This window comes from Phacochoerus africanus, chromosome 1 (assembly GCF_016906955.1).
Source record: "Phacochoerus africanus isolate WHEZ1 chromosome 1, ROS_Pafr_v1, whole genome shotgun sequence".
NCBI classification, from domain to species: domain Eukaryota; kingdom Metazoa; phylum Chordata; class Mammalia; order Artiodactyla; family Suidae; genus Phacochoerus; species Phacochoerus africanus.
In genome coordinates, this window is record NC_062544.1 from 91,347,836 (window position 1) to 91,374,401 (window position 26,566).

The window sequence follows — 26,566 nt, forward strand, 5'->3', positions numbered from 1 at the left end:
AGATACATCTCTGTCCTCAAAATAATAAATAGTCCAGGTGTTCCCAGTGTGGCACAGTGGGTTAAGCATCCAGCATTGCTGCAGCTGAGGCATAGGTTGCAACTGTGGCTCCGGTCGGATCCCTGGTCTGGGAACTTCCATATGCCATGAATGTGGCCAAAAACGAAAAAAAACAAGGTCCAGAGGGAGAGATGAGCAGGTGAAGTAAGGAGCTATAGTGCAGAGTGACAAGTGCCGAGGCACAGGTAAACTTAGGGTAACTCTGAAAATGCAGAGGATGACTCTGAAACCGCCTTCTATGTAAAAACTAGCTTTCCTTAAAGAGTCTGATGCAGCTTGCCTTTCTTATTTATTATGACATGATGCCCGAAGAAAAAGTGTCTGCGCTATTCTCCACTTTTCACCATGGAGAGTTAGAGGCTGTGATAATGAGCTGTGGCAGGTTAAGAGGGCTATAGATTCTTTTCCCTCCTCCCACCCAGAGCTAGACTGCAATCTGGGCTGGTGCTGGGACTTGTCTGGACCAGCAGTATGTGACTGAAGTGATGCTATATGACTTAAAACTGGGCCTTATCTACAACTTAAAAAAAATTGAAGTGTATATATTGTTTTCTTTTGGGGTGTGCCTGCAGCATGTGGAAGTTCCCCGGCCAGGGATCGAACCTGTGTCACAGCAGTGACAATACCCAATCCTTAACCACTAGGCCACCAGGGAACTCCTTATCAAATCTTTTTTTTTTTAGGGCTGCACCCACAGCATGTGGAGGTTCCCAGGCTAGGGGTAGAATCAGAGCTGTAGCTGCCTTCTTATGCCACAGCCATAGCAATGCCAGATCTGAGCTGCTTCCTACACCACAGCTCATGGCAATGCTGAATCCTTAACCCACTGAGCCAGGCCAGGGATCGAACCTGCATCCTCATGGATACTAGTCAGATTCATTTCTGATGTGCCACGATGGGAACTCCCTCATTGGGTCTTTAAAATGACTCTTTGATTTCCTTCCCTCCACACTGGGAAACCAGAAAGCGTCATGCCCTTGACGCCCTCCTTCTGTTTCCAGGCTGTTGGCAAACCCCTGCTTGCTCCCTGGAGGAGAGTGAGATATGATTCTGATGCTAAAGGGGGACTGGAACTCATCACATGATGTGAAGTAGCACTGGACAAGCACCAGCTCTCCTGAAGCCCCATCCCGAGCCTGCACACCCACCTGAAGACATCAGCAGGACGGCCTGGAGGAGGGCAACTTCGGTGTCATCCAGGTTGAAAGAAGACAAAGACATGCCCAGGTCGAAGATGGCATCTGACACCACGCCAAGACCCCCATTCTTCAGCTGGCCCCGCGTCACTGCCATCTCCCCGTTCAAGGTTAACGTCTCGCTTTCTGGGTCATAGCGCACAGCAGCGCGAAGGGACATGATTTCCATGCAGCAGCCTTTGAGGAGGATTATCTGGTCTTCACATGGCAGCTGAAAAGAAGTAGCCCACGTCAGCAAGGAGCAAGTGGAGAAGTGTCATTAGGCACAGCACTCGAGATCTTAGTGTGTGGAACGATAGGAACGACCCCCTGCAATGACCCCTCTGCCCCCGTCCTGGGCTCCCTGAGCCCCCAGCTTTCCCTTCCTGCTTGGCTCTAGGCTTTCAACACCATTTTTCACACTCCAAGTTGGTGGTCATATCTCCACTAGCCTTAACCCTGTAGTCTGCATTCTATTACAGTCATTTGTGTAATTGTGCTCAGAAGCCCTAACTCTGGAGGTTTCTGTTACCGCACCAAAAGTGAGACCTGCTTCACTTTACACAATTTTTGTCTTGTAGCTCTGACAGTTGATGGCTGACTTCACTGTTCAGCTGGCAACTGTGCTGCTCTGTCTCTTTTTCTTTTTTCTTTTCTTTGGTCTTTTTAGGGCTGCACCTGCGGCATATGGAAGTTCCCAGGCCAGGGGTTTAATCAGAGCTGCAGCTGCTGGCTTATGCCACAGCCACAGCAATGCAGGATCCAAGCCTTATCTGTGACCTACACCACAGCTCATGGCAATGCCGGATCCTTAATGCACTGAGTGAGGCCAGGGATTGACCCCGCATCCTCATGAGTCACATGAGTGTTTGCAAGTGAGGGGAGGGTTGGAAGCTGGCTCTGTCAGAATCCAAGGTCAAGATAACAGGAGAACTTGTTCTTTGAAGGACTTTGGGTGTCAGTTTCTGTAAACAATGAAAACATGGAGTTCCTGTCGTGTCTCAGTGGTTAACGAACCTGACTAGTATCCATGAGGATACAGGTTCCATCCCTTGCCTCCCTTGGTAGGTTAGGATCTGGTGTTGCCGTGAGCTGTGGTGTGGGTTGAAGATATGACTCGGATCTGGCATTGCTGTGACTGTGGTGTAGGCCAGCAGCTGTAGCCTCGATTTGACTCCTAGCCTGGGCATTTCCATATGCTGCAGGTATGGCCCTAAAAAGACAAAAGACGAAAAGAAAAAAACCACCAAAAAAAACAAATACGTAATGACACGTTTCCATCTTGTCATTAAAACGGGTACCAATTATTTTTTGGGAAATACTCTTAGCAATACTTGACCAGTTTGGTTTACGTTATTATGTAAGGCTGAAAGTAATACTACTGAATGACTTTACAATATAGAGGATTTCATAGTTTTTACTAATGCAACCTACCCGCTTTACCATTTAATTTCAGATTGCTTTGCTTTTCCTACAGAATAAAAGGCATTTTGTATTTGTTTCTTGAATCCATTCATGTGAATTCTCTCCTTCTACTCACGGGGAAAAAAAAAGACTGTGAGTAGGTCTTATTAAGGTGCTAATTTGTATTCCTTAATTACATCCTTTGATTCCTGTCCCAGGGGCATGGTAGGAAAGAGGAAACAGAAAGTTGACTAGATCCTCCACAGGCAAATGGGGAATTGGCTGAGGTGGGCAGGGGCTGGCTTTACTGCCAAGGACAGTGGTCCTGTCCACAACCCCATCACCACACCCACTACCATCAGCAGGTGCCTGTTAAACACACATTGCTAAGCCCTACCCTCTGGGTGTCTGCATTCTCCAGATTCCCAGGTAATGCCCATGCACCTGATTCAGGGACCCCGGTCTTGAGAACCACAGACACAGACTAGCAAAGAGAAATTACTCATCAGATAAAACGACTGATTTTTTTTTCAGCTGTCACCAAGTGTGCAAACTTGGGCTTGCCCCATCTTTGTAGCCAAGTCTGATTACTGATGAAGCAGATCTTTTCTTTTGAAAACTTACTTTTGATGAGTTCAAAATTTAAATAAAAGTGGAATCAGGATTTATCAAGGGTCACCAATGGCTTAAAAATGAGGTCAGGAGTTCCCGTTGTGGCTCAGTGGTTAGCGAACCTGACTAGCATCCATGAGGACGCAGGTTCAATCCCTGGCTGTGCTCAGTGGGTTAAGGATCTGGCATTGCTGTGAGCTGTGGTGTAGGTCACAGATGCAGCTCAGATCCCAAGTTGCTATGACTCTGGCGTAGGCTGGCTGGTGGCTGCGGTTTCGATTGGACACCTAGCCTGGGAACCTCCATGTGCTGCAGGTGTGGCCCTAAAAGACAAAAAGACAAAAATAAATAAATAAATAAATAAAACGAAATAAAAATGAGGCCAGATGCCTTTTCTTTTAAGAGGGATTTGTAGGAATCTGATGAGACCTGTTTCCACATGTGGGCAAATAATCTCTTAGTCAGCTGGCAAAATGCTTCCATTGTGAGACTGCTCCAAGAAGGGTATGCCAGGTGCAGAGGCAGGGGCCCTTCACAGAGGCTTGCTGCCCCCTGGGATTGTGTCACTCATGTTGACTGGTGGGAAGGATAGCACTCTGCACTCTAGAAGTGATTCTTGCGTTGTCAGCAGTTCTGTCAGCCATGATTTAGATTTTTTGAAGCCCTTGCTTGGTAGGTTGGCATGGATCTTAGCAGAAAATTATCATGAGTGCAATTTGAATACAGATGCATCAAACTGCTCCTGGCAAGAAACTTCTGGTTCCAAGACTACCTGGGCTCTCCAGCCCACTCCATTGGTAGCTCAGGGACCTATGCGGTTCATTTCCCTCCTTGTGGTTCCAAAGAGGGCTTCAAAAGGTAAAGGCCCTCAGGAGGCCACAAACATGGAAACCTATGCATCTCTGCTGTCAAGTAGCCTTCCTTTTTTTCTCCCTCCTCTTCAATTTGGAGACTACAAAATATCAGGGTTGAAAGAGATATGGGATCAAGACTTTGAAGCAGGCTTAAACTCCCGAGGGAAACTTGAAAGGAAAGCTTGCCACAACCCATGCTTGAAAACTTCCGTGCCCAGCCCTCACCATTGCCGAAGGCACAAGTGCATGGTGTGTGTGTTGCTGGTGGTGGCAGTGGCTTCTTTTCTTTCTTTAGCTGACGTATCTCTCAGTTATTGGTTTCCCTGAGTTTACATTTTCTCTTTTCCTTCCTTCCTTCCTTTCTTTTTTCTCTTCTTTCTTTCTTTCTTTCTTTCTTTCTTTCTTTCTTTCTTTCTTTTTTCTTTTCTTCTTCCTTTCTCCGCCTTCCTTCTTTCTTCCTTTCTTCCTTTCTTTTCTTTCTTTTCTCTTTCTCTCTCTCTTTCTTTCTTTCTTCTTTTCTTTTTTTCTTCTTCTCTTTCTTTCTTTTTCTTTCTTTCTCTTCCTTTCCTTCTTTCTTTCTTTCTTTCTTCTTCTTTCTTTCCTTCTTTCTTTTTTTCTTTCTTTTCCTTCTTTCCTTTTCTTCTTTCTTCTTTCTTTCTTTCTTTTCTTTTTTTCTTTCTTTCTTCTCTTCTTCTCCTTCCTTCTCTCTTTCTTCTTTCTTTTTCTTTCTTTCTCTTTCTCTCTCTCTTTCTTTTCTTTCTTTCTCTTTCTTTTCTTTTCTTTCTTTCCCTTCCTTCCTTCCTTCCTCATTCTTTCTCTCTTTCTTCCTTTTTTTGTCTTTTTAGGACCATACCCGTGGCATATGGAGGTTCAGGGTAGGGGCTGAATCGGAGCTGTAGCCACTGGCCTACACCAAAGCTCATGGCAACTCCGGATCCTTAACCTGCTGAGTGAGGCCAGGGATCGAACCTGCATCCTCATGGATACTATCCAGATTGGTTTCCTCTGAGCCACGATGGGAACTCCATGTTTACATTTTCTAAAAAAACCTTTCTGGTGGGTATTCAAAGGGGAAACATGCATTGTAGGGGTAGCAAACTCAATGGAGTCCTTTTCAGACACCAAGGACTGAGAAATGAGGACACACCCCGGAGAGAGAGGACCAAGAAAGGTCCAGGAAAACAAATGCCACCCAATGCACCAAAAGGAAAGAGGGCATCCGGATCGAGAGGAAATTGGGGTCCTTGGCACAGACGTGGGAAGGGTACACACTTTCTAGAGGGCAGCTGGGCAACACATATGGACAGCCTTAAAAGGTGTAGCCTCGGTCCTTAAATTCCACTTCTGGGATGTGCCGTTAGAAAATAGGTAGTTTTTTGAGTAGGGCACAGGTACCAGAATGCTCACTGTAGAATATTTAGTGAAATATTGGAAGTGAGCTAAAGAGCCTGTAAAGGCAGATAACTTAACTTGTGGGAGATCTGCTCTTTGGAATACTACGTGGTCATTAAATGTTATTTTGTCTAGTGGTTATCAGTGGGGAGGAGGGAGGGACAATTTAGGGGGGAGGGGGAGGCAAACTACACTGTTGGGTGTAAGATAGGCTCAAGGATGTATTGTACAACATGAGGAATTGAGCCAATATTTTGTAATAACTGTAAGTGGTGAGTAACCTTTAAAAACTGCATAAAATAAAAAATTAAAAAATTAACTACAGAATTAAAAATAGTATTTCATGAGAGAATACTTAAATGATACGAAGAAAGTTAGGTACAACAGGGTGCTGGTAGCATCCTATTTCTTTATCTTGGAGCTGTTACGCAAGTGTGCTAAGTCTGTGAAAATTCATTGATAATGCACCCTTATAATATGTGTTCTTTACTTGTTAATAAAAAGTTAAAAAAAGTAGTTTCAGGAGTTCCCGTTGTAGCTTAGTGGTAAGGAACCTATCTAGTATCTATGAGGATGTGGGTTCCATCCCTGGCTCACTCAGTGGGTTAAGGATCCAGCATTGCCATGAGCTGTGGTGTAGGTCCCAGACATGGCTCGGATCCCACGTTGCAGTGGCTGTGGTGTGGGCCAGCAGCTTCAGCTCTGTAGGTCAACTCCGAGCTTGAGATCCTCCATATGCCACAGCTGCAGCCCTAAAAAGCATAAAAAAAAGTAGTTTCATAAGTGGAAACTACTTATGGTACAAACTATATTAATATATTTCATATATGTGTGTGTATATATGTAAATGTGTGTACATGTATTTTTGAAAAAAGGAAACAGCTTCCAAAGCGTCAGCAGTTAGCAGTTTATCTCTTGGTGGGGTTACCATGAATCGTTATGCTTATGGTGCTGTAGCAATCTCCAGTGAATATGTATTACTTCTGTAAGATCCTCTGAAACTTTAATAAACACTAATTTTAAAAAAGATGGTCAGAGGCAGGAAAAGCTCCACACCAAATACAGATACCAGTCAAATTTCCTTCCCCAGGACTCACTGGCCCCTCTGGAGTGGGGCAGGAATGGTCCCACTGCAGGGCAGCTGGCAGGCACGTGTGGTCCTGGGCTCCCGGCCCCCAGGGCAGAGAGCCAGTGTTAAGAAGGAGGCGCCCCCTCTCTCAGCGAGGTCTAGGGCCAGATCCCTGCGTCCCGAAGCCCACTGCTCTGTCCTCTGGGAACAGCTTCTGTGGAGGCTCAGAAATGGCAACGAGAAGGGTCCCCATCATAGTTTGAGGTCTCCCAGCATCTAGCTGGGCTCCCGTTATTGCAAACTCAGGACGCATGTGGACTGGAGCCGAGGTGGGGGACGGGGTCATTCCAGGTGAGGAAACTAAGCTGCTTCCTCTGGGTGAGACCAGATTCACTTGTCACTCAGGTAGCTCACACAAGGGCTCATGGCAGAGCGTGGCCCTCTCTGATATCTCTCTGGGTCCTCTTGGAGGTGTGAAGAGCAATAGATTGGCACTTGGCAGGCATTTTTCAAAGGGGAGAATTCTCCAGAAAAAGTAACCAACCCCACTTGATTAAAAAGAGGAAGCCAGATGGTAATATAGTAGGTGAAAGAACAGCAGAATGAACAGCTAAAATTGATGGAACGTTTATGATCCAGGGACTATCCATATATTATCCCATTGAAGCCTCTAAGAGGAAGATACTACTATGACTCCCATTTTAAAGATGAGATAATCAAGATTTGAAGCCATGTGATAGCTACTGTAGGATCTTGGCCCCTGCATCTGTCCAGGAGCCCACGTTCTCAGCTCCCACTTGGCAGGATGGCTACAGTTAGGGAGGAAGTGTCCCAAGGAAAGTCTACGAGCTCTGGCAGTGAGCTCCTCAAGGTGCCCTGAACATGTGGTCAGAAAGGGTGAACTTACAAGAAAAGAAGGAAGATTTAAGGAGATTTCCTTTTTTTAGGGCTGTACCCGCAGCATATGGAGGTTCCCAGACTAAGGGTCGAATCAGAGCTATAGCTGCCAGCCTGCACCACAGCCACAGAAACGCCAGATCTGAGCTTCTGTGACCTACACCACAGCTCACAGCAACATAGGATCCTTAACCCACTGAGCAAGGCCAGGGATCAAACCCGCATCCTCATGGATACTAGTCAGGTTTGTTACTGCTGAGCCATAACAGGAACACTGACCTAAGGATATTTTTCGATCCCTACTCTGTGAGGTCATTTCACTTATTCTTGAGGATGAAGAAACAACCACGCAGCCATCTTGCTGGGAAACAGGGTGGAAATAACACAGACTGAGATGCAAAGCGTGGCCCCACCCCCGAGTAAGTGAACTTCATCTCTTTGACCTTAATTTTCCCCATTTGTGAAATGGGGTTAATTAAAGCTGTCCTGCTGGTTTGTTACCGAGATTGGACTTAATGTGGCAAACTTGAACATGGTAACTAGGACATCACAGATGCCGACTGGATGGAAGTCTGGCTATCACGTATTCCTGGACCTGCAGTTGGGTAGGTGGTGAGGCTCTTCACCGACCTCATGCAGATGAGCTAATGGACAATGACTGACTAGAGAGGTGGGAAAACACAAACAGGACTCCATCCCAGAAACAGTGCATTTTCATTTTGTAATGCCATTTGTTTCCCATGACTAATCCCTACTCATCAGCATTAAATTATAAGCAATACTCAGTTTTCCTGGACATCGATGGAACTATAATGAAAAATATCAAAGAAGGAAAAACCAGTTTCCTCACCTCACAAAACATAGGCAACTTTTTGGCAAAATCCACCACTCTGGTAATTGCTGGTGTGATGATTTTTGTAAAATGGCTGAAGGCTTCTAAGTCGACCTTTCCACCTTCTGGGGCATTTACTATTGGTGCTTGTCCAATATCTTCTGGCTGAGGAGAGAGAAAGATTTAAGTGAAGATGTTGAAGGGATTATTGTTCTTTTGTGGCAGAAAATCTCCTCTGAGCGGATGTACTATACAGTTTTCACATCCTTTAGGTCTATGGGCAAAGATACACATTTTAGCCATTGCTTTAAAAGGCTCCCAGTGGTCATGTTCACAGGATTGTTGCTGCAGAAAGAAAAAGGTAGAGAGAGAGATGGAGGGAGGGAGAAACAATAGGAGTTTGGGTTCTGCTTCTGAATGCACAGAGATGACACACATCCTGAGGGCTCTGAGTGGCATTTTCAGAGCACTGCCTATTCTGGTGGGTGTCCTTCTGTGGGAGGTGGGCAAGGCATGGGCAGGGATGGGGAACCTTGGCAAATAGCACCCTAGGATTTATTCTTGCTTTTCAAATTTATTTATTTTATTTAAAAAAAATTTTGGCAGTGCCCATAGCATGGCAGAAGTTCCTGGGCCAGGGATCGAACCTGCACCACAGCAGTGACAATACTGGTTCCTTACTACTAGGCTACCAGGAAATGCCTCATCTTTGCTTTTGATTCCTTTTGCTTGGCTCCAAGTTTGTGTCTGCCCTCTGGGCTCCAGCTGGAGGAAGCCTCTGCAGGCTAGGGGAAGCCCTCAGTGGCAGGCTGCCTCCAGGAACCCGGCTTTGTATACTGGGCAAATTTTAGGGCAGTGGAGAATTTACTAGAGGACTGTGCCTGTTTGCCCAACCGTCCATCGCCTTGCTGCTTAGAGGGTGGTATAGCAGCTTGGATGTCACCTGGAGATTTCTTAGAAATGCAGAATCTGGAGTTCCCATCATGGCTTAGTAGTAATGAACCTGACTAGTACCCATGAGGATGTGGGTTCTATCCCTGGCCTTGATCAGTGGGTTAAGGATCTGGCATTGCCGTGAGCTGTGGCATAGGTCACAGACACAGCTCTGATCCATGTCGCTGCGGCTGTGATGTAGATTGTCAGCTACAGCTTCGATTCAACCCCTAGCCTGGGAATCTCCATATCCTGCAGGTACAACCCTAAAAGAAAAAGACCAAAAAAAAAAAAATGCAGAATCCCAGCCCCTTCCCCAGACCTAAAGGTGCAGAACCATGACATCAGCAGACTCCCTAGGCACTATGCTCACAACAGGCCCCCAAGTCCACTGGAGCCTTCTAGCTCCTCAGCCCGGTGTGCAGGACCTTCATGCTGTGGGCTCTCTCACGTCTCCTATTGTCACCAGTGCTTCCTGCCAGGAATAGTCCCCCAGTCACCTTTTCTGGTCCCTCTGATAATGACCACCTCAGGTAGTTCTCACACAGCTCCCGATTGTCAGGTGAGCAAACAAGCCACCGGGGAGGTTAAGGATGGTCCCTGAGTCCAGGACGGATCCTTGGTCATCCAGGAAGTTGTAGATGCGATCAAAGGGATCCAACACTGCCTGAGGGTGGCCCCCTTTGCCCAGAGCCACAGTGGGCAGACAGGAACAAGGCACCTAGGGTTTGAGGCACGGGGAGGAAGGCAGAAAGGGCAGGAGGAAGTGGCTCTGTGAGCTAGTTGAGTGAGGCTGGTCCCTCACCACAGAGTGGCTGGTCAGGGCACCACCGGTGACAAGACTGTGGCCCACCAGGGAGGTCTTTAAACTTCACTGTGCATCAGAATGACCTGCAGACTTTCTGATTTAGGAGGTCTCTCTTAGAGAATCTGCATTTCTAACAATTTCCCAAGGCGAGTGGATACTGCTGGTCTGAGCCCTCCCTTTAGGAACCACTGGACCAGCAGAGACCACATCCAGCCCGGAGGAATCCAGTTCCCATTTCCCATGCCTCTCCTGTTACCACGCACATCTAATTTTTAGCACAAAGAAAAGCAAGGATGATTCTTTCACTCTCCTGTTGCCAGGGCACCAGGGTCAACAGGAGCAGCCCAGTCCCTCCAAAGGTGCAGCTGTGGTTGCAGCCTGGGGGAGGATATTTAAATCAATTACATAACAAATTTGGGCAGCATCAACCTTTTTTTGGATTATTCAGGAGGTTCTTCTATTTATTTTGTTTTACTTTGTTATTGTTTGTTTGGGGGGCAGCGACTGGATGGGAAAGCAAGCTGGTTTCAGTTGTGTTTTCTTAAACAATGATGATGTTTTGGGGCAACTGTTGTCATGGCAAGCCCATGGAAGGCCACCTCTCTGCTGGTTCTCTGGATGCAGATGGAATTGATGGAATAATCCCAGTACAGCTTCTCCCGCCCTCCCTTCCTTCTCTTTCTCTCATAGACTGAGCTAAAGGAAAAGATACATAAGAAAGTTGGGGTGATTTTGACACACAATGAAGTTTGGGCACTGCTGCTCCTGGCAGCCTTGACTCTTCCTAACAGGTCTTTCCAATCCCTCCCACCCTAAAATGAGGCCCGTCACACTGCATGTCTACTTGATAACTCTTCTATGAAGATCAACTGATTAAAAGGAATATGGTCACATGTTAAAAAGGTAGGGAGTTGGATACACAGACAAACACACATATGCATGGTGAACTTTTAAAGAAATTAAAATAAAAAAAAAGTATTTTCAGCAGCTCCCTTTGTGGCTCAGTGGAAACAAATCTGACTAGTAACTATGAAGTTGTGGGTTCTGTCCCTGGCCTCACTCAGTGGGTTAAGGATCTGGTGTTGCTGTGAGCTGTGGTATAGGTCGCAGACATGGCTTGGATCCTTCGAGGCTGTGGCATAGGCCAGAAGCTGTAGCTCAGATTTGACTCCTACCCTGGGAACTTCCATATGCTGTGGGTGTGGCCCTAAAAAGCAAAAAAAAAAAAAAATTTTTTTTTCATAGAATAGTTTCGACCTGCTTGAATCTAAGCACCCTCTCATTGAACACTGATACATCTAATCTCATACTGAATGGTTTTCAGTGTTCTTGGAAAGGTCAGTAGCTTAATACTGATTTTAATAATTTCCATTCAATCTGTGAGTCTATAGGTTATGTGAATCACCATCTGTGAAACCTCTAAATGTTTGAAAAACAGGAGAGAAATTATACAAGAAAAAAATGACAACAGTAATTAAAATTAAATGCCCAAATGTAACAACCTCACAAGCTTTTCTGTTGATAAATATCAGAGTAGGAAAAAATTTACTTTTAGGCCTTTGGGTATTTAATGGAAAATGGAACTGCTAGAAGTAAAACTGACACAAAGTAAAAGCTTTGTATTATATAACTATTATATCATTAAGGTTTATATCCATAAAAGACCTTGGATACTAGGAAACACACACACACACACATATATATGAATGGACCCCAAGTTAACAACATATCAAGTATAAAAAATTAAAGTTTAGCAATGCAATTTTTTTTTCTTTTTTTTCTTTTTTAGGGCTGCACCTGTGGCTTATGGAAGTTCCCAGGCTAGGGGTAGAATCAGAGCTGCAGTTGCCAGCCTATACCACAACCACAGTAATGCAGGATCCAAACTGTGTCTGTGATCTATACCACAGCTTGCTGCAATGGCGGATCCTTAACCCACTGAGAGAGGCCAGGAATTAAACCCTCATCCTCATGGATAGTAGTCGGGTTCATAACCCGCTGAGCTACAACAGGAACTTGGAGCAGTGCAATCTTGTTTGTGACTTCCCTGAAGATTTTTCACTATAAGGACAACATATTATTTGCTAAGATATTTGGAAGATGTTAAAAATAAAGAAGAGTTCAAATGTTTGGCATTGGCGTAAGTGGCTAGATGTCTTCTAATAATGGATAGCCTGCAATCCATTATCTGAACATTTGCTCACACTCACACATGTGTGTTTATGCTCATAAGATTACATTTGGAGACTGAGGCTAGGTCTCTGGTTTGCAAACTCACCAGTGGAGACTATGGGGAAGCCTGATTTTTGCCTCTGTGCATCGCACTGCCTGAGCTCCTCCTGGGGATGGGTGGGGTCCTAATGGACATCCAGAGCCAACCCAGCCCACCTCTTGACACCTCCTCCCAGAACTGCCTTGCCTCTTCCATCTCAGGCCTGCCTTCCCTCCTGACTTTTGCTTTCTTCAACGTCCTGACTTCTGTTTTATCTCTACCAATTCCAAATCCCACCCAGTGAGACACATTAATTGAATTAACCAAATTAAAGACAAAGAGAAAATATTAAAAGTAACAAGGAAAAAGCAACAAATAACATACAAGAGAACCCTCAGAAAGTTATCAGCTGATTTTTTTTTTTTTTTTTTTTAGCAGAAATGCTGCAGGCCAGAAGGGAGTGGAATGGCATGAAATATTTATAAGTGATGAAAGAAAAAACATACAACCAAGAATACTCTAGCCAGCAAGGCTCTCATTCAGAGTCAAGGGAGAAATCTAAGATAAGCAAAAGCTAAGAGAATTCAGTACCACCAAACCCACTTTACAACAAATGCTAAAGGAACTTCTCTAGGCAGAAAAGAAAAGGCCATGACTAGAAACAAGAAAATTAAAAAATGAGAAAGCTCCCTGGTAAAGACAAACATGTAAAGGCAGGAAACCATCCACACACAAATATGATACCAAAACTAGCAATTGTGACAAGAGGAGAGTATGACTGCAGGATACTGGAAAGGCATTTGAAATTAAGAGACCAGCAACTTAAAATAATATATATTGGATCCCATCCAATTCTAATTCTATTTTCTCTTCTAAGCCTTTCCTGATTACTTCAGTGTGAAATGATATCTACCTCATCTGAATCACAGGGTCACCCATGTAATCACTCACCTGGCATTTAGGAATTTATTACCATTACTTTTGTTATAGATTTATTTATTTATTTAGTCTTTTTAGGGCTGCACCTGCAGCATATGGAGGTTCCCAGGCTAGGGGTCGAATCGGAGCTGAAGCTGCCTGCCTAGACCACAGCCAGAGCAACACCAGATCCGAGCTGTATCTGTGACATACACCATAGCTCACGGCAATGCCGAATCCTTAACCCACTGAGTAAGGCTAGGGATCGAACCTGCAACCTCATGGTTCGTAGTCGGATTTGTTAACCACTGAGCCATGACAGGTACTCTGGAATCTGCCTTAAGTACTTTTGCCTGCCTTGTAGAAGGCATTGGGTCAAGTGGTGGAGGACAGAGTGAGTGAATACATGTATGTTTATACATGTACTCAACCAGTATTTACTGAGCGACTACTATGGAGTCAGACCTTGTTCTAGATGCTGAGGTAACAGCAGTAAACAATGTGTTGTCAAGGAACATTCACAGAGGGAAGACAGACAATAAATAAAAAGAATACTCTCATGGAAGAATTTTAGTTTGTGATAAGGCTGGAGGTGACATAATACATGGGGCTCAGGAGATGGAGTGGTTAGCCAAGGGCCCTTTGAGAAGTGATCTGTGAGCTTTAACTTGAAGAATATCAAGAAGGCACTCCTCCATAGATGCACAGAACATTTAAATCCAGTGCAAAGTCCCAAGGTTAGAAAGGAGGCCCATGTGGTTAGGCTCAGAGATGGCAAGAGATAAAGGATGGAAGGAAGGCCAGTGTCCCATCATGGTGGGCCTCTATGGGTCCTGGAGGAGATGGGTAGATCTTAAATGCAAAGGGAAACCACTGATGGGCTTTAAACAGGGGAGAAGCACACTGAGATTTATGGTTCCTATGTGGAGAAAGGGTGTGGGAGCCAAGGGAAGAGACAGGTGAGCAGCAGCAGTGGTTTGGGCAGGAGATGAAGTTGGCTGGACCATGGGGGAAAGGGGCAGTAGAGATGGAGAAGAGTGAGCCTTCAAGATGTAGTCCAATAGCCAAGAACAGGGATTTCGATGGATTGGATGTGAGGTAAAGGTCCATAAGGAATATACCACAGCTCCTCTAGGGCATTGGAAGGGGTTGGGGGAGATGTATAGAAGGATATTTGGGGGTGTATGCAGGTGTGAACTTCTACCCCAGTCCAGCCCTAGAGAAGGCCAGATGAACCAGGTTCTGCTTTGACTGTTTCATCAGAAGTGTTCAAGGTGAGTAGGAAATGCCACCTGATGACCTCTTTGCAGGTGGCTGTCTCAGAGCTGAGGTCTTCTTAGTTAGCGTCTCTGGCACATGCAGATGGGAGGGGGCCAGACGGGGACTTCCTCTGAGTGACTTTAAGGCATCTCCCTACACCTTGCTGATGGTGGACAAACAGTGATTAAAGGTCCCTAGGCTTGGGATGTTACTGCTGGCTCTCCTTTTTCTGGGATGAGGAGGGACAAGAGGTGTGTGTCATGGGGGGAGGGATGACACATGGAGTAACCCTGTGTGAGGTTGTGAATGAGATGCCCAGCACTAACACACACACATATATATGTTTATATTTATTTATTTTTAGGGCTGCACCTGCGGCATATTGGAAATTCCCAGGTTAGGGGTGGAATCGGAGCTGCAGCTGCTGGCCTATACCACAGCAATGCCAGATCCAAGCTACATCACAGCTTGTGGCAATGCCGGATCCTTAACCTACCGAGAGAGGCCAAGGATTGAACCCACATCCTCATTAATACCACTTGGGTTCTTAACCGGATGAGCCACAGTGGGAACTCCCACATCTAGTGCTTTTAGACCACTGTAAGGGCTTAAAGGCAACTGAGCTTCCAGATGAGAAAGTAACTTACAGAAAGTCACATAATGAAAAAGCAACAGAGTTCCCGTCTTGACTCAGTGGTTAACAAATTCGACTAGGAACCATGAGGTTACAGGTTCGATCCCTGGCCTTGCTCAGTGGATTAAGGATCTGGTGTTGCCATGAGCTGTGGTGTGGGTCTCAGACTCGGCTCGGATCCTGCGTTGCTATGACTCTGGCATAGGCTGGTGGCTATAGCTCCGATTAGATCCCTACCCTGGGAACCTCCATGTGCCTCGGGAATGACTCAATAAAAAGGCAAAAAATGAAAAAAAAAGCAACAGAGGCAAGCAACAAACTCAGACTGTCTGGTTCCAACCTCTATGCACATAACTATAGCCCACACTTCTGTGTGATTAGAGTCATTTGGGGCAACAGAAGCCTTCCTGACTTGACGGCACTTATCTGATGACCCGTCTGCACAGAACACGTGTCCAAATGCCTCGTCCTGCCTCACCCTTCTGCTTGTGCCCCTTTTCTGAGGCTATTCCCATCCAGAATGTGTGACATCAGACTGTGAGCTCTGCCAGGGAAAAGCAGGGAAGGCCTGCTCCGGTTCTGATGGTCATATTTTGGGTGGAAAATCCATCCAGCACCATACCTTTGGATGTGAACTAGAGGAGAAGAGGAATAGACTGGGTCCATATACAATGTTTTTGTTAGCAGGGGATTGACTCCAAATCTATGTATCCCACATCTGGGAGGTGTGGACGTGAGTTACCTTGGCAGAGAGACCCTGCTTTCACTTGCTGGGTGCCACATTCCTCCTTGGCCCCAGCTCTGTCCACATCTACTTTTCATCATCGCTGTCATCACACAGGAATTGGCACCTCTGTGCCATCAGAGATTCGAGTTGATTGGAGAAAACTAGAAAACTATATGACTTAAACACTTTCAGTAGTAGTTTTAGAATGGATGTGAAAGTCTGCATGGCTGTTGCAAAAGTTCCTTATTTGCCAATGACCCTTATTTTCACAGACACATTGACTTGAAATCGAGGTCAACCCACCAATCTGTTTATGACTTGAGCCCTAGTCTTAGGGAGAAAAATGGTTAAGAAGTGCCTTTATTTCTCTGGCTGCCCCTGCAGCTTGAGGAAGTTCCCAGGCCAGGGATTGAATCTGTGCCACAGCAGATAACCAGAGCCACAGCAGTGACAACACCAGGTCCCTAACCCACTGAGCCACCAGGGAACTCTCAGAAGCTCCTTTTGGGGAGTAGGTAACTTATTCATTTCAGATAAATGAATACTGTTAGTTCTTATGACAACCAACACCTTTGAATCCCTTAAGATATATTAATATACTGTTACTTTTAATCTCTTATGCTATATTACTATACTAACATATAACTACACTATTATTAACATAATATGTCTCTTCAAATTCTTTTCCAGAACAACATGGGCCATCATTTCTTAAAAATAAATGAAACAATATACATAGCAGCACCGTAAGCAAAAAAAGTGGTATCAGCCACAGAGGAGATGCAAATTCTTTGGTGCAGAAGCCAATTCAGGACATGGATAATATGTAGCAAAGCTGTCTTTTTTTTTTCCTTTTGTCTTTTTAGGGCCGCACCTTTGCCATGTGTAGGTTCCCAGGCTGGTCGAATCCGAGCTGTAGCTGCCAGCCTTCGCCACAGCCACAGCAACACCAGATCTGAGCTGTGTCTGTGACTTGTACCACAGCTCACGGCAACACCGGATCCTTAACCCACTGAACGAGGCCAGGGATCGAACCCTCATCCTTGTGGATACCAGTCAGGTTTTTTTACCACTGAGCCACGATGGGAGCTCCACAAAGCTGTCTTTAATTCCTTGCAGGAATAAATCACCACTCAAAAGAGTGAACTTTTTTAAAAAAAGAAAGTATATGCCTTCCAACTTTGTTCTTTTCCCAAATTGTTTTGGCTTCTCTGGATTCTTTGTATTTCTGTGTACGTATTACCTTGTCAATATCTGCAAAAAAACCTGTGGGCTTTTTTGGGTGTGTGTGTTATTGAACTTATTGATCAATTTGTAAGACAACTGCCAAATGAACAATACCCAGTCTTCTATGAAAAAAAAAAAAAGACTGAATTTTTTATCCTGAGCCACCCTTCTACGGGGTGTGTGTCAATGTGTCAAGTGGCTAGGGATTAGTGTGCTGTCTCTGAGGATGGGCCTGTGGAACTGGATAGTCCATTTCACAAATCTTTATTGGCTTCTGTTCTGGAGATCTACTGTGATGTGACAAATTATAAATACCCCCAAACTTTGTGGCTTAAAACAACAAATTTTCACTGTCTCTCAGCTTTCTAGGCATTGATGGGCTCAGCTGGATGGTTCCACTCGGGGTCCCTCATCAAGTGGCAGCAGAGGCTGGTGTCCTCTGTGGGCTTTTTGACTCACATTTCTGGTGCCTGGTCTGGTTGGTTGGTTGGGAGTCTCTCCACAGGGCGTTTACATGGCTAGCCTGGGCTTCTTCTCAGCATGGTGGTCTCAAGGTAGTTGGACTTTTTTTTTTTTTTTTTTTTTAAGAGACGCACCCACAGCATATGGAAGTTCCCAGACCAGAGATCGAATTGGAGCTGCAGCTGCTCCTTGATGCCCCAGACACAACAACACCAGAGCCGAGCCTAGTCTGTGACCTACACCACAGCTCATAGCAATGCTGGATCCTTAAACCACTGAGCGAGGCCAGGGATCAAACTCACATCCCCATGCATATCATTTGGGTTCATTACTACTGAGCCACAATGGGAACTCCAGTAGGACTTTTTTACATGGTAGCTGGCTTCCCTCAGAGAGACCAGGTGGTGTCTCTCCTCAAGATAACCAACTGAAACTGTAAGCCCTCTTATGACTCAGCCTTAGAAATCACTGTGTCCAAATCCATTGCTTCAAGGAATCCCAGACCAGCCCAAATCCCTGGGAGAGAACGGTGTATGAAGACAGGGAGGAGAGAAGGAAAGACTGGAAGTTATCTTGGCGAAAACTACCACAAGCTGCAACCACACAGGTGACAGACACTGAAGTGATGGTGCTGGAGGAACATGGTCCTTCCCCCAGGAGAGCAGGGGTGGCCCAGACACAGAAGGGGGTTGGCTGATAGAAACGAAGTTCATTGTAGAGACAGATGGGACAATGGAGACATTCTGTCTCCCCCCACACCCCTCTAAGAAAAAATGTCCTGGAGAAGCAGATCTGTTCAACACTTCCTTGAACACATCAAGGACCTATAAAATACACGTTTCACACCAGCTCTGCAGTGGGTGGGGAGATTGGTGGGTGAAGCAGCGGCTCTGTAAAAATCAGTTTCCTGAAGGAAAACCTCTTGTGCCTGGATAACCTCATGGTCCTGAAACAAAACTAATGGCAAATCACTCTGTGAAACATCTTCCTTGGTCCTTTCTATAGATGGTCAGACTGATGAAAAGCCTTAGGAGCCTTTGAGTTAAAGGTGCAGGCCTGGCTGGTTTTAATTACTGGAAATCATGCTATCTTTTTTTGTTGTCTTTTTAGGGCCTCATCCATGACATATGGAAGTTCATAGGCTAGGGGTCGAATCGGAGCTGTACCACAGCCATAGCAATGCCAGATCCTTAATCCACTGAGTAAGGCCAGGGATCAATCTCAGATCCTCATGCATACTAGTTGGGTTCATTACCACTGAGCCACAGCAGAAACTCTGAAATCATGCTATTTTGGCTGAAGATACCATGACGCCTGCAGAGGTTTGATTCTATTTTACCCAAGAGTTGGTTTCTCAGCTCACATGTTACCTCTTCAGACACACCTTTTCTGACCACCCTATTTAGAGAAGTGAAGTCTCTCCCTCCTTCCAATTCAGTCACTCTGTCCATTAGATTATTTATTTTCCTCTATACACTTACCACCGTATGCATTTATCTTGTTTTTTTTTTTTTTTTTTTTGACCCTCATTGTCTGGAAGAAGTCTGAGTTTTACCTCCACTAGAAGGTGCCTAAGTTTTACCATTTCCTAGCACCTAATAGCTGCTTAATAATTTTAAAAAATTTTTCATCTATTTTTTTTGTCTTTTTGCCATTTCTAGGGCCACTCCCTTGGCATATAGAGGTTCCCAGGCTAGGGGTCTAATTGGAGCTGTAGCTGCCGGCCTACGCCACAGCCACAGCAACGTGGGATCTGAGCCATGTCTGCAACCTACACCACAGCTCAAGGCAACGCCGGATCCTTAACCCACTGAGCGAGGCCAGGGATCGAACCCAAAACCTCATGGTTCCTAGTTGGATTCATTAACCACTGTGCCACAATGGGAACTCCAATAATTTTTTTTTTTTAAATAAAAGAACAAATCTTTAGAGTCTGGAAAGAAACACCTTATGGACAACTGAAACTAGTTTAGTTAGACTAGTATCCATTCTCTTTTGGAAGAAAGGAAGATTGGATTACAAAATTCCCTAGGGGACATCCAAGATGTGTCCCAAACCTTCCCCTTTTCTTGGAATTTGGACACTACTTTGAAATTAGGTCAGAAGTGGTTCCCACAACATTGATTTATGACTGATGCATTTGGGGACAGGACAGATTTTCATATAGGATTAAGGTGGGACTCTATCTTGCTGTGCCCCAAATATACTGGGTTAACATTGATTTCTATCCAAAATCAGTGTTTCTTAATTCCTGGTAGATATGCCAGGGTAGGGCTGAAGATGCAAGAACAAGGCACCAGGAGGCTGCCCCTCCAAAGATGTTGTATCTTTCCAAGCCTCTTTGGGTTTGTGCTTGTGGCCGAGCTGCCCAGTGTGATGATTAAAAGTATGGATCCTGGAGCTGGGCTGCATCCTTCATCATTGCTCACTAGCTGTGGACCTCAGGAAGGTCTTTTTAACATTTCTGTCTCTGTTTGCTCCTCTATAAAATGGAGATATTAACCATATCTACCTACAAGGTGGACATAAGGAGTCAATATGTGAAAAGCACTTAAACTAGTACCTGGCACTCGGCCAGGGCCATCTAAATGTCTCCTATTGTTCCTGTTTCAGAATGGTTAGTCTTTATAAGAAGACTGATATCCCAAGGGTCTGGAAAGCCCTGTTTTCTTTACTCCCCACTCCCCTGTCTCTACTTCCCATTTCCATTGTCCTTCTGGATTCAATATCATTTATTTTAAACTCCACATTCTGACTTCTATATTTTTGACATAAAAATACATTAGAGAGAAGTGGGTCACTTCATCCTAGGGGTGACTGTAAAGGGGGTATTTTGGAGTGAGTTTAGGGGACTAAGTATGTACATAAATGAGCATCTGAGGGAAGAAATGGGTATAAAAAGGGAAAGCTGGCAGGTACAGGATTTTGCTAATTAGTTGATACAGGGCTAGCCTTACAGCAAAAGGATAACTTGGTGGAATCAAGTGCATTGGAATTCAGTGACTCGCAGGCAGAAGGCTGACCGAGCCTCTGCCCTCAGACAGTCCTAAATTCATACCCCGGCTCTGCACTCAACACAGCCCCCCCGGACGCAGCACAGTCGAAGCCTCCCTGCCAGAAGATGCCGAGGTGACACCAGCAGCTCAAGTTCTGAGGGCTGATTGCACAGAAGCCTAAGCGGCATCGGAAGGGGTGGGGCCTTACCAGGAACTTCCGCTTCTGTTTCCAGTGGCTGCCTTGGGCGTTGGTGGCCACATGGGCCTCAGTGACGGTCTTGATGAGCTCCCACTCCTGGTCTGTGGGCTCTGGCTTGTGCCCGATGGATCGCTGCAGCTCCTCCCGCCGCCTCTTCTCCCGGTTCTCCTCGATCAGCTTCCTCTTGGCCAGGCGCTTGCTGTCGTCCAGGACCACTGGGGGCGGAGAAGACACAGAGCAGACACTCCCCAGACACCTGGCAGAGCTGGCTCAGGGCCCTGCCAGGGACACCTTGGGCCATTTCTCCTTTGGCAGAAAACTGCCATTGAGCCACTGAATACCACGAGCCCCAGTGCCAAATTCGTTTTGTCTAGCTAGCTTTCCAAAACAAAGCGGGGGTATTGAGACGGTGAGCGTCCCAGCTCCGTAGAGGGTGACCCTAAATAATGATGTAGAGACAGGTCAAGCCCATCCTACCCACAGGTGCACAGGCGGGTCTGTCTAGCCAGTCATCTGAATTCACTCTTAGGGCTTCTGTTCCTCCCCTTCAGCCACCAAATAGCTCTTAGTAAGAACTTAAGGTTGGAGTTCCCGTGGTGGCGCAGTGGTTAATGAATCCGACTAGGAACGATGAGATTGTGGGTTCGATCCCTGGCCTTGCTCAGTGGATTATGGATCCGGTGTTGCCGTGAGCTGTGGTGTAGGTCGCAGACGAGGCTCGGATCCAGAGTGGCCATGGATGTGGTGTGGGCCAGCTCCAATTAGACCCCTAGCCTGGGAACCTCCATATGCTGCAGGAGCAGCCCTAGAAAAGACAAAAAAAAAAAAAAAAAAAAAAAACCAACAACAACAACAAAAAAAACAAAAAAGAACTTAAGGTTAAAAAAGTTTTGGAGCAGTAAAAGGAGGCTGAAGATCCCTTCGTTAGGGGAAACAGGAATGTAACTCTTTGTTAGTTTCCTGAAGGCTGACTGGGGTGTGCTTGGGCCTGGCTCAGGCCTCATGGGTACTCCCTTTGCATTTCTCTCTGCCTAGTCAACCCTCAAAGGTGATGAAAGAGCCTAGGCTTTTGGAATCTAGGAAGACCCAGGTTGGAATCCTGGAACTACCACATTCTGGCTGTGTGACCTCTGGCAAGTTATTGAGGTTCTCTGAGCTTTCATTTCTTCCCATATAAAATGAGATCCATAATAACAACTTTGCAGGGTATCCATGTGATAATGCACTACACATGCTCTAAAAATAGAGCCATGACTTTTATCATATATGCAAAAGGGAAATAAGAAGGGCAGGTAACAAGAAACTAGTACTTCTGGGGTTAATTTTCAAAATGAAACCATTTCACCAGACTCTTGGTAGCTCTCAGGGGCATGGAAAGACTCAGGTTTAACACTATAGAGTCATAATTTTATGACTAAGGGGACCTCAGCTCCAATCTAGTCCAGTTCCCTCCCAGGAGATCATGAGCTGTCTAGAGTCACAGCAAGTTCATAGCAGAGCCAGGGCAAGACCCAGGACCCCCAAGTGCAGTCCTGGGGCCATTTCTTGAGGAAGGTGTGACATGGTAGGAAACGAAAATCAGCAAATGTAGCAGAGGAAGAGAACCAAAGGGGCCCAGCAAATCCACAAACAGAATAACAAAACCCTAGGTCACATAGTGTGACTGGGTCATCAAAGTCTGGTAGGCACTTGCAAACGTGAGCAGGATAGATGAGCCCTGTTAAATCATTGTCGTTGTGGTTCATAAAGGGAGATGAGGAATGAGCTTTACTGGCAGCCCCACTCCCCATGGTGCACATGGTATTGGACATGCATTACCTAATTTAATCCTGAAGACCACCTGTGAGGTGGACGATGATTTCACACAAAGGAAACCTAAGTCCAATGGTCACACAGCTAGCTAGCCTGATGGCAGCCCTGGGTCTTCAGCAGTTTTTCTGATTATAAAAGCTGAGCTCTTGTAATGAATGCCTCACAAGCCAGCAAGGTGCACTCAAGATTAATTTCCACTCCATGTAGATTAACACTGAGTTTTTAAAATGTCATCAACATTCAAATCTTTAACTGCTCAATAAAACAATGCAGTGGACACTCAGTGGGCCATTCATTTTCACAGAACCTTAGCGGGCATTTTATCGGCAATGGCTAAAAGCCTTTCAAAGAGAAAGACAAAGAACTCAGCCAGAGGTGGGATTAACCCAGGGTTTCCAGCCTAACGCCCTGACACAACCCTCCTCCTTTTTAAAAGATTGTTCCAGACTTCCCACTGTGGCTCAGTGGAAATGAACCTGACTAGCATCCATGAGAATGTGAGTTTGATCCCTGGCCTCGCTCAGTGGGTTAAGGATCCAGCATTGCTGTGAGCTGTGGTGTAGGTCACAGATGTGTCTCGGCTCTGGTGTTGCTATAACTGGGGTGTAGGCTGGCAGCTGCAGATCTGATTTGACCCCTAGCCTGGGAACCTCCATATGCTCCAGGTGTGGCCCTAAAAATGCCAAAAAAAATTTTTTTTCCTTCTGTCTTTAGTGGGCAAACCAGAACATTCCACAGATTTGTTTTGTTCTACCTGTGAAAACCCTGTTTATCACATAAATGTAGCTGTTATTATTCCCTCTTCATGAGGATTCTCATTGCATTCTTTTTCCTTTTCCTTTTCTTTTTTGTTAACTAAAAGTTAAAATCTTTCATTCAACCGGAAAAATTTATGCCACTAGAGCCTATTAACCCTGATGCCTGGCAAAAGGGAGGCCACACATTCTGAATGACATGATTCCTATCTAATGATTAGATTAATTAAAGTGACTGGTGTAAATCCCTTCCTTGCACAGTGTGGGGAGAAGAGACTCCAACGGCTAATCTCACCACCATATGCTGTGGCACTTTGAAAACTGGGTAGGACGACTTCAGCTTGGAATGTTTTTATGGCTAAAAATATAACAAAAGAACCAACTGCAGAATGAATCATGCACGAGCACTCAAGTTCACATTCTTCAGACACTTCTGAACACGATGCTTTCTGCCAGTGCCCCAATTCCAAAAATGTCCACAAGATAAATTACTGTCTGTGCTTTTGAAAAAAATATTAGGACCACTCTGTGCAGTTCTCCATGCATGTTGCATGGAAAATTACATCTCCTCAAGACCCCTCATCTGTAACCTCCGTGCAAACAGAATATTGCTGACCATCCTACAAGCACGAGGAGGACAATTTAACCTCTGTCCCTCACCTGTTGTCTGGATGCCTTGTTAGGATGGAAATTGCCCAACCATGGCTGGCAGGAAGGGTCCCTGGAAATGCTGGGTGCCCTCTCCTTGTCCACATGGGCTCCCGCTTTCCTCCCTGCCTGGTCCATCTCCTTGAACCAATCTTCCCCCCAGTCAACACTCTTTGACTGTGAAGCAAAGGAAGAAGATTACTTACAATCTGTTGCCATGCCAACGTAGATGCATTTTTTAAAGCGACATTCCTGGCACTGATTTCTGGTGACTTTGTCTATGACACATTTTCCTTCATATTTACAGGCATAGGATGGATGGAGATTTTTCTGAATGGTTCTTCTAAAGAAACCCTATGTGAAAAAGAAAGACCCAAGACAACAGTTTCATATTTTCTAGAAATAAATGACTCCAGCATTTTGAGTCTTCCTAAATGCTTTTTTTAGGGCCCCACCGGAGGCATATGGAAGTTCCCAGGCTGGGGGCTGAATCAGAGCTACAGCTGCCAGCCTACATCACAGCCATAGCAACGTGGGATCTGAGCTGCATCTGCAACCTACACCACAGCTCATGGCAACTCTGGATCCACACTGAGCGGGGCCAGGGATCAAACCCGAGTCCTCATGGATACTAGTTGGGTTCGTTACGACTGAGCTACAACAGGAACTCCCTGTGTCTTCCTAATTGTGATGGATTATTTGGACCTTACCTGTGTACCAGCCCATGGTTCTACCTATTCAAATATAGGACATTTGGCCCAAAGTGAATCTAAAGAATTATAAGTCAGAGCTGAAGGAGATGTCAGAGGCTTCAGAGTCAACATCTCAACATTTTTTGGCATTTACTCAAGGCTAATGGGAAAAATCTCTAGTTTATTTTTTTATGAATCCTATAAATAAATTATTTTATTTTATTTCATAGAGTGCCATACTTGTATTGCAAAGTTAAGCTGTGAAGAGGTTTGTTGTACTTTATACTGGAGAATAAAAGAGTCGGATACTGGTGATGCAATATTAATTGATAATTTAATCATTTGGTATTTAAATGGATGCATTAACTGCCATTTGAAACTTAGTTTATCCAACAACCTTCTGAGGTAGGTACTCTTAATATCTCCGCTGTGGAGATTAAAACACCAAGCCTTAGACAGATTAAATCACTTGCCCCAGATTGCATGGCAAGTACATGCTGGAACTTGGCCTGGAACTAAGGAGTTGGACTCCTAATCTTATTTATTTAACTGCTTTTATGATATAAATTGAGACCAATTTTACTATATTATTTAAACGTTTTAGATGAACATATTATAAATAGTCCCCTTTCAGTCACCCCTCAAAAAACAGTTTTGGTAGAATAGCAAGGCAAGACACATTATTTTTTTTAATGAGGCAAGCATTTTTAATATTATCATCCCTTTTTACAGATGAGGAAGCGGAGACACGTAGAGGTTTATGGGTGAAGGAACTTGCCCAAAGTCATCTAGCAAAACAAAATTTGAAGGATGTTGTCCAATAAAGCTTAAAAGGACCTCTAACTTTATTGCAGAAATGGTGGGACTGAAATGGCAGTTGATCTAGATTTAAGTCCACATTTTAATTACCCTGTTTAAGTTGCTCTGGCTCTGATGATGTACCTACTCCACTTGTATATTCCTCCCTCAGACACAGGAGCTCTTCCTTATAATGAAAAGGTCAAAGGTAGGATTTTATATTGGGCAAAGCAGAATAAGATGGAAAAATGCCAGCAATAACTGAGACAGGAGTTCCCATTGTGGCGCAGTGGTTAACGAATCCGACTAGGAATCGTGAGGTTGCGGGTTTGATCCCTGGCCTTGCTCAGTGGGTTAATGATCCGGCGTTACCGTGAGCTGTGGTGTAGGTTGCAGGCGCAGCTCGGATCCTGCCTTGCTGTGGCTCTGGCATAGACTGGTGGCTACGGCTCCGATTAGACCCCTAGCCTGGGAATCTCCATATGCCGCGGAAGCAGCCCAAGAAATAGCAAAAAAAAGAAAGAAAGAAAGAAAGAAAAGAAAAAAAAATAACTGAGACAAACTCACGGACTTGGTCTTGGGGCATGTGTGCAAATCCCTGATCTAGTGCTGAAATTCTAATAGAAGACCTGCCATATTAGGTGGTTTGCATCCTTAAATACTGAGTCCATTAGTTTGAATGACACTGACATATGGTCATAAGACTCGCTAAAGCACACACGGGGCAGCTGCTGACATGTCGGTGGTGTCTCCTGGGTGTTCAGGGTAGGCAATGCTGCCAGGGCTTGGATGTCAGGGCCTGCATAGAGCAAAAACCAAGCTTCTGGTCACCCCTCCTCTACCTCTGTCCCCCTCCATCCAATCCACCCTTCAGGCATTACACTTGCTTGAAAGGCAAAAGAAGGCATATGTCATAGACAGGGAAGGGGAGGGACCAGGTAGCATAACCTTCCTGGAGGAGGCCAAATTTCCCTAAAAGTGTGACACAAAAATCCAGGGTCTCCAGTGAGCCTTTGACTGCTGCTTGGAAGCTGGGGAATCATTAGTCTGAAGTTGGGAGATCTTTTCTCATCCATAGTCTCACATTGGCTGCTGTTCTGGGGGGTGGGAGCATACTGAGGAGTCAGACAACACTGGGGAGAGAATGAGGTGATACACTAGACATGGCAGGAATGCTCATTTCTCCAAAA

General features: G+C 45.2%; 1 protein-coding gene across 5 annotated transcripts in view; it reads right to left on the minus strand.

Annotated features, from left to right (window-relative positions):
• The window catches only part of THRB (thyroid hormone receptor beta), a 459,282-nt gene that overhangs the window by 12,242 nt on the left and 420,474 nt on the right, over positions 1 to 26,566 (minus strand). For all 5 annotated transcript variants that reach the window (XM_047769184.1, XM_047769178.1, XM_047769175.1 and 2 more), the window contains 4 exons: positions 24,093 to 24,240; positions 20,681 to 20,886; positions 8,314 to 8,460; positions 1,209 to 1,467 (listed from right to left, as the gene is read on the minus strand). In XM_047769184.1, the coding sequence (XP_047625140.1) occupies positions 1,209 to 1,467; positions 8,314 to 8,460; positions 20,681 to 20,886; positions 24,093 to 24,240 (760 nt within the window). The remainder of the gene's footprint in view (positions 1 to 1,208; positions 1,468 to 8,313; positions 8,461 to 20,680; positions 20,887 to 24,092; positions 24,241 to 26,566) is intronic.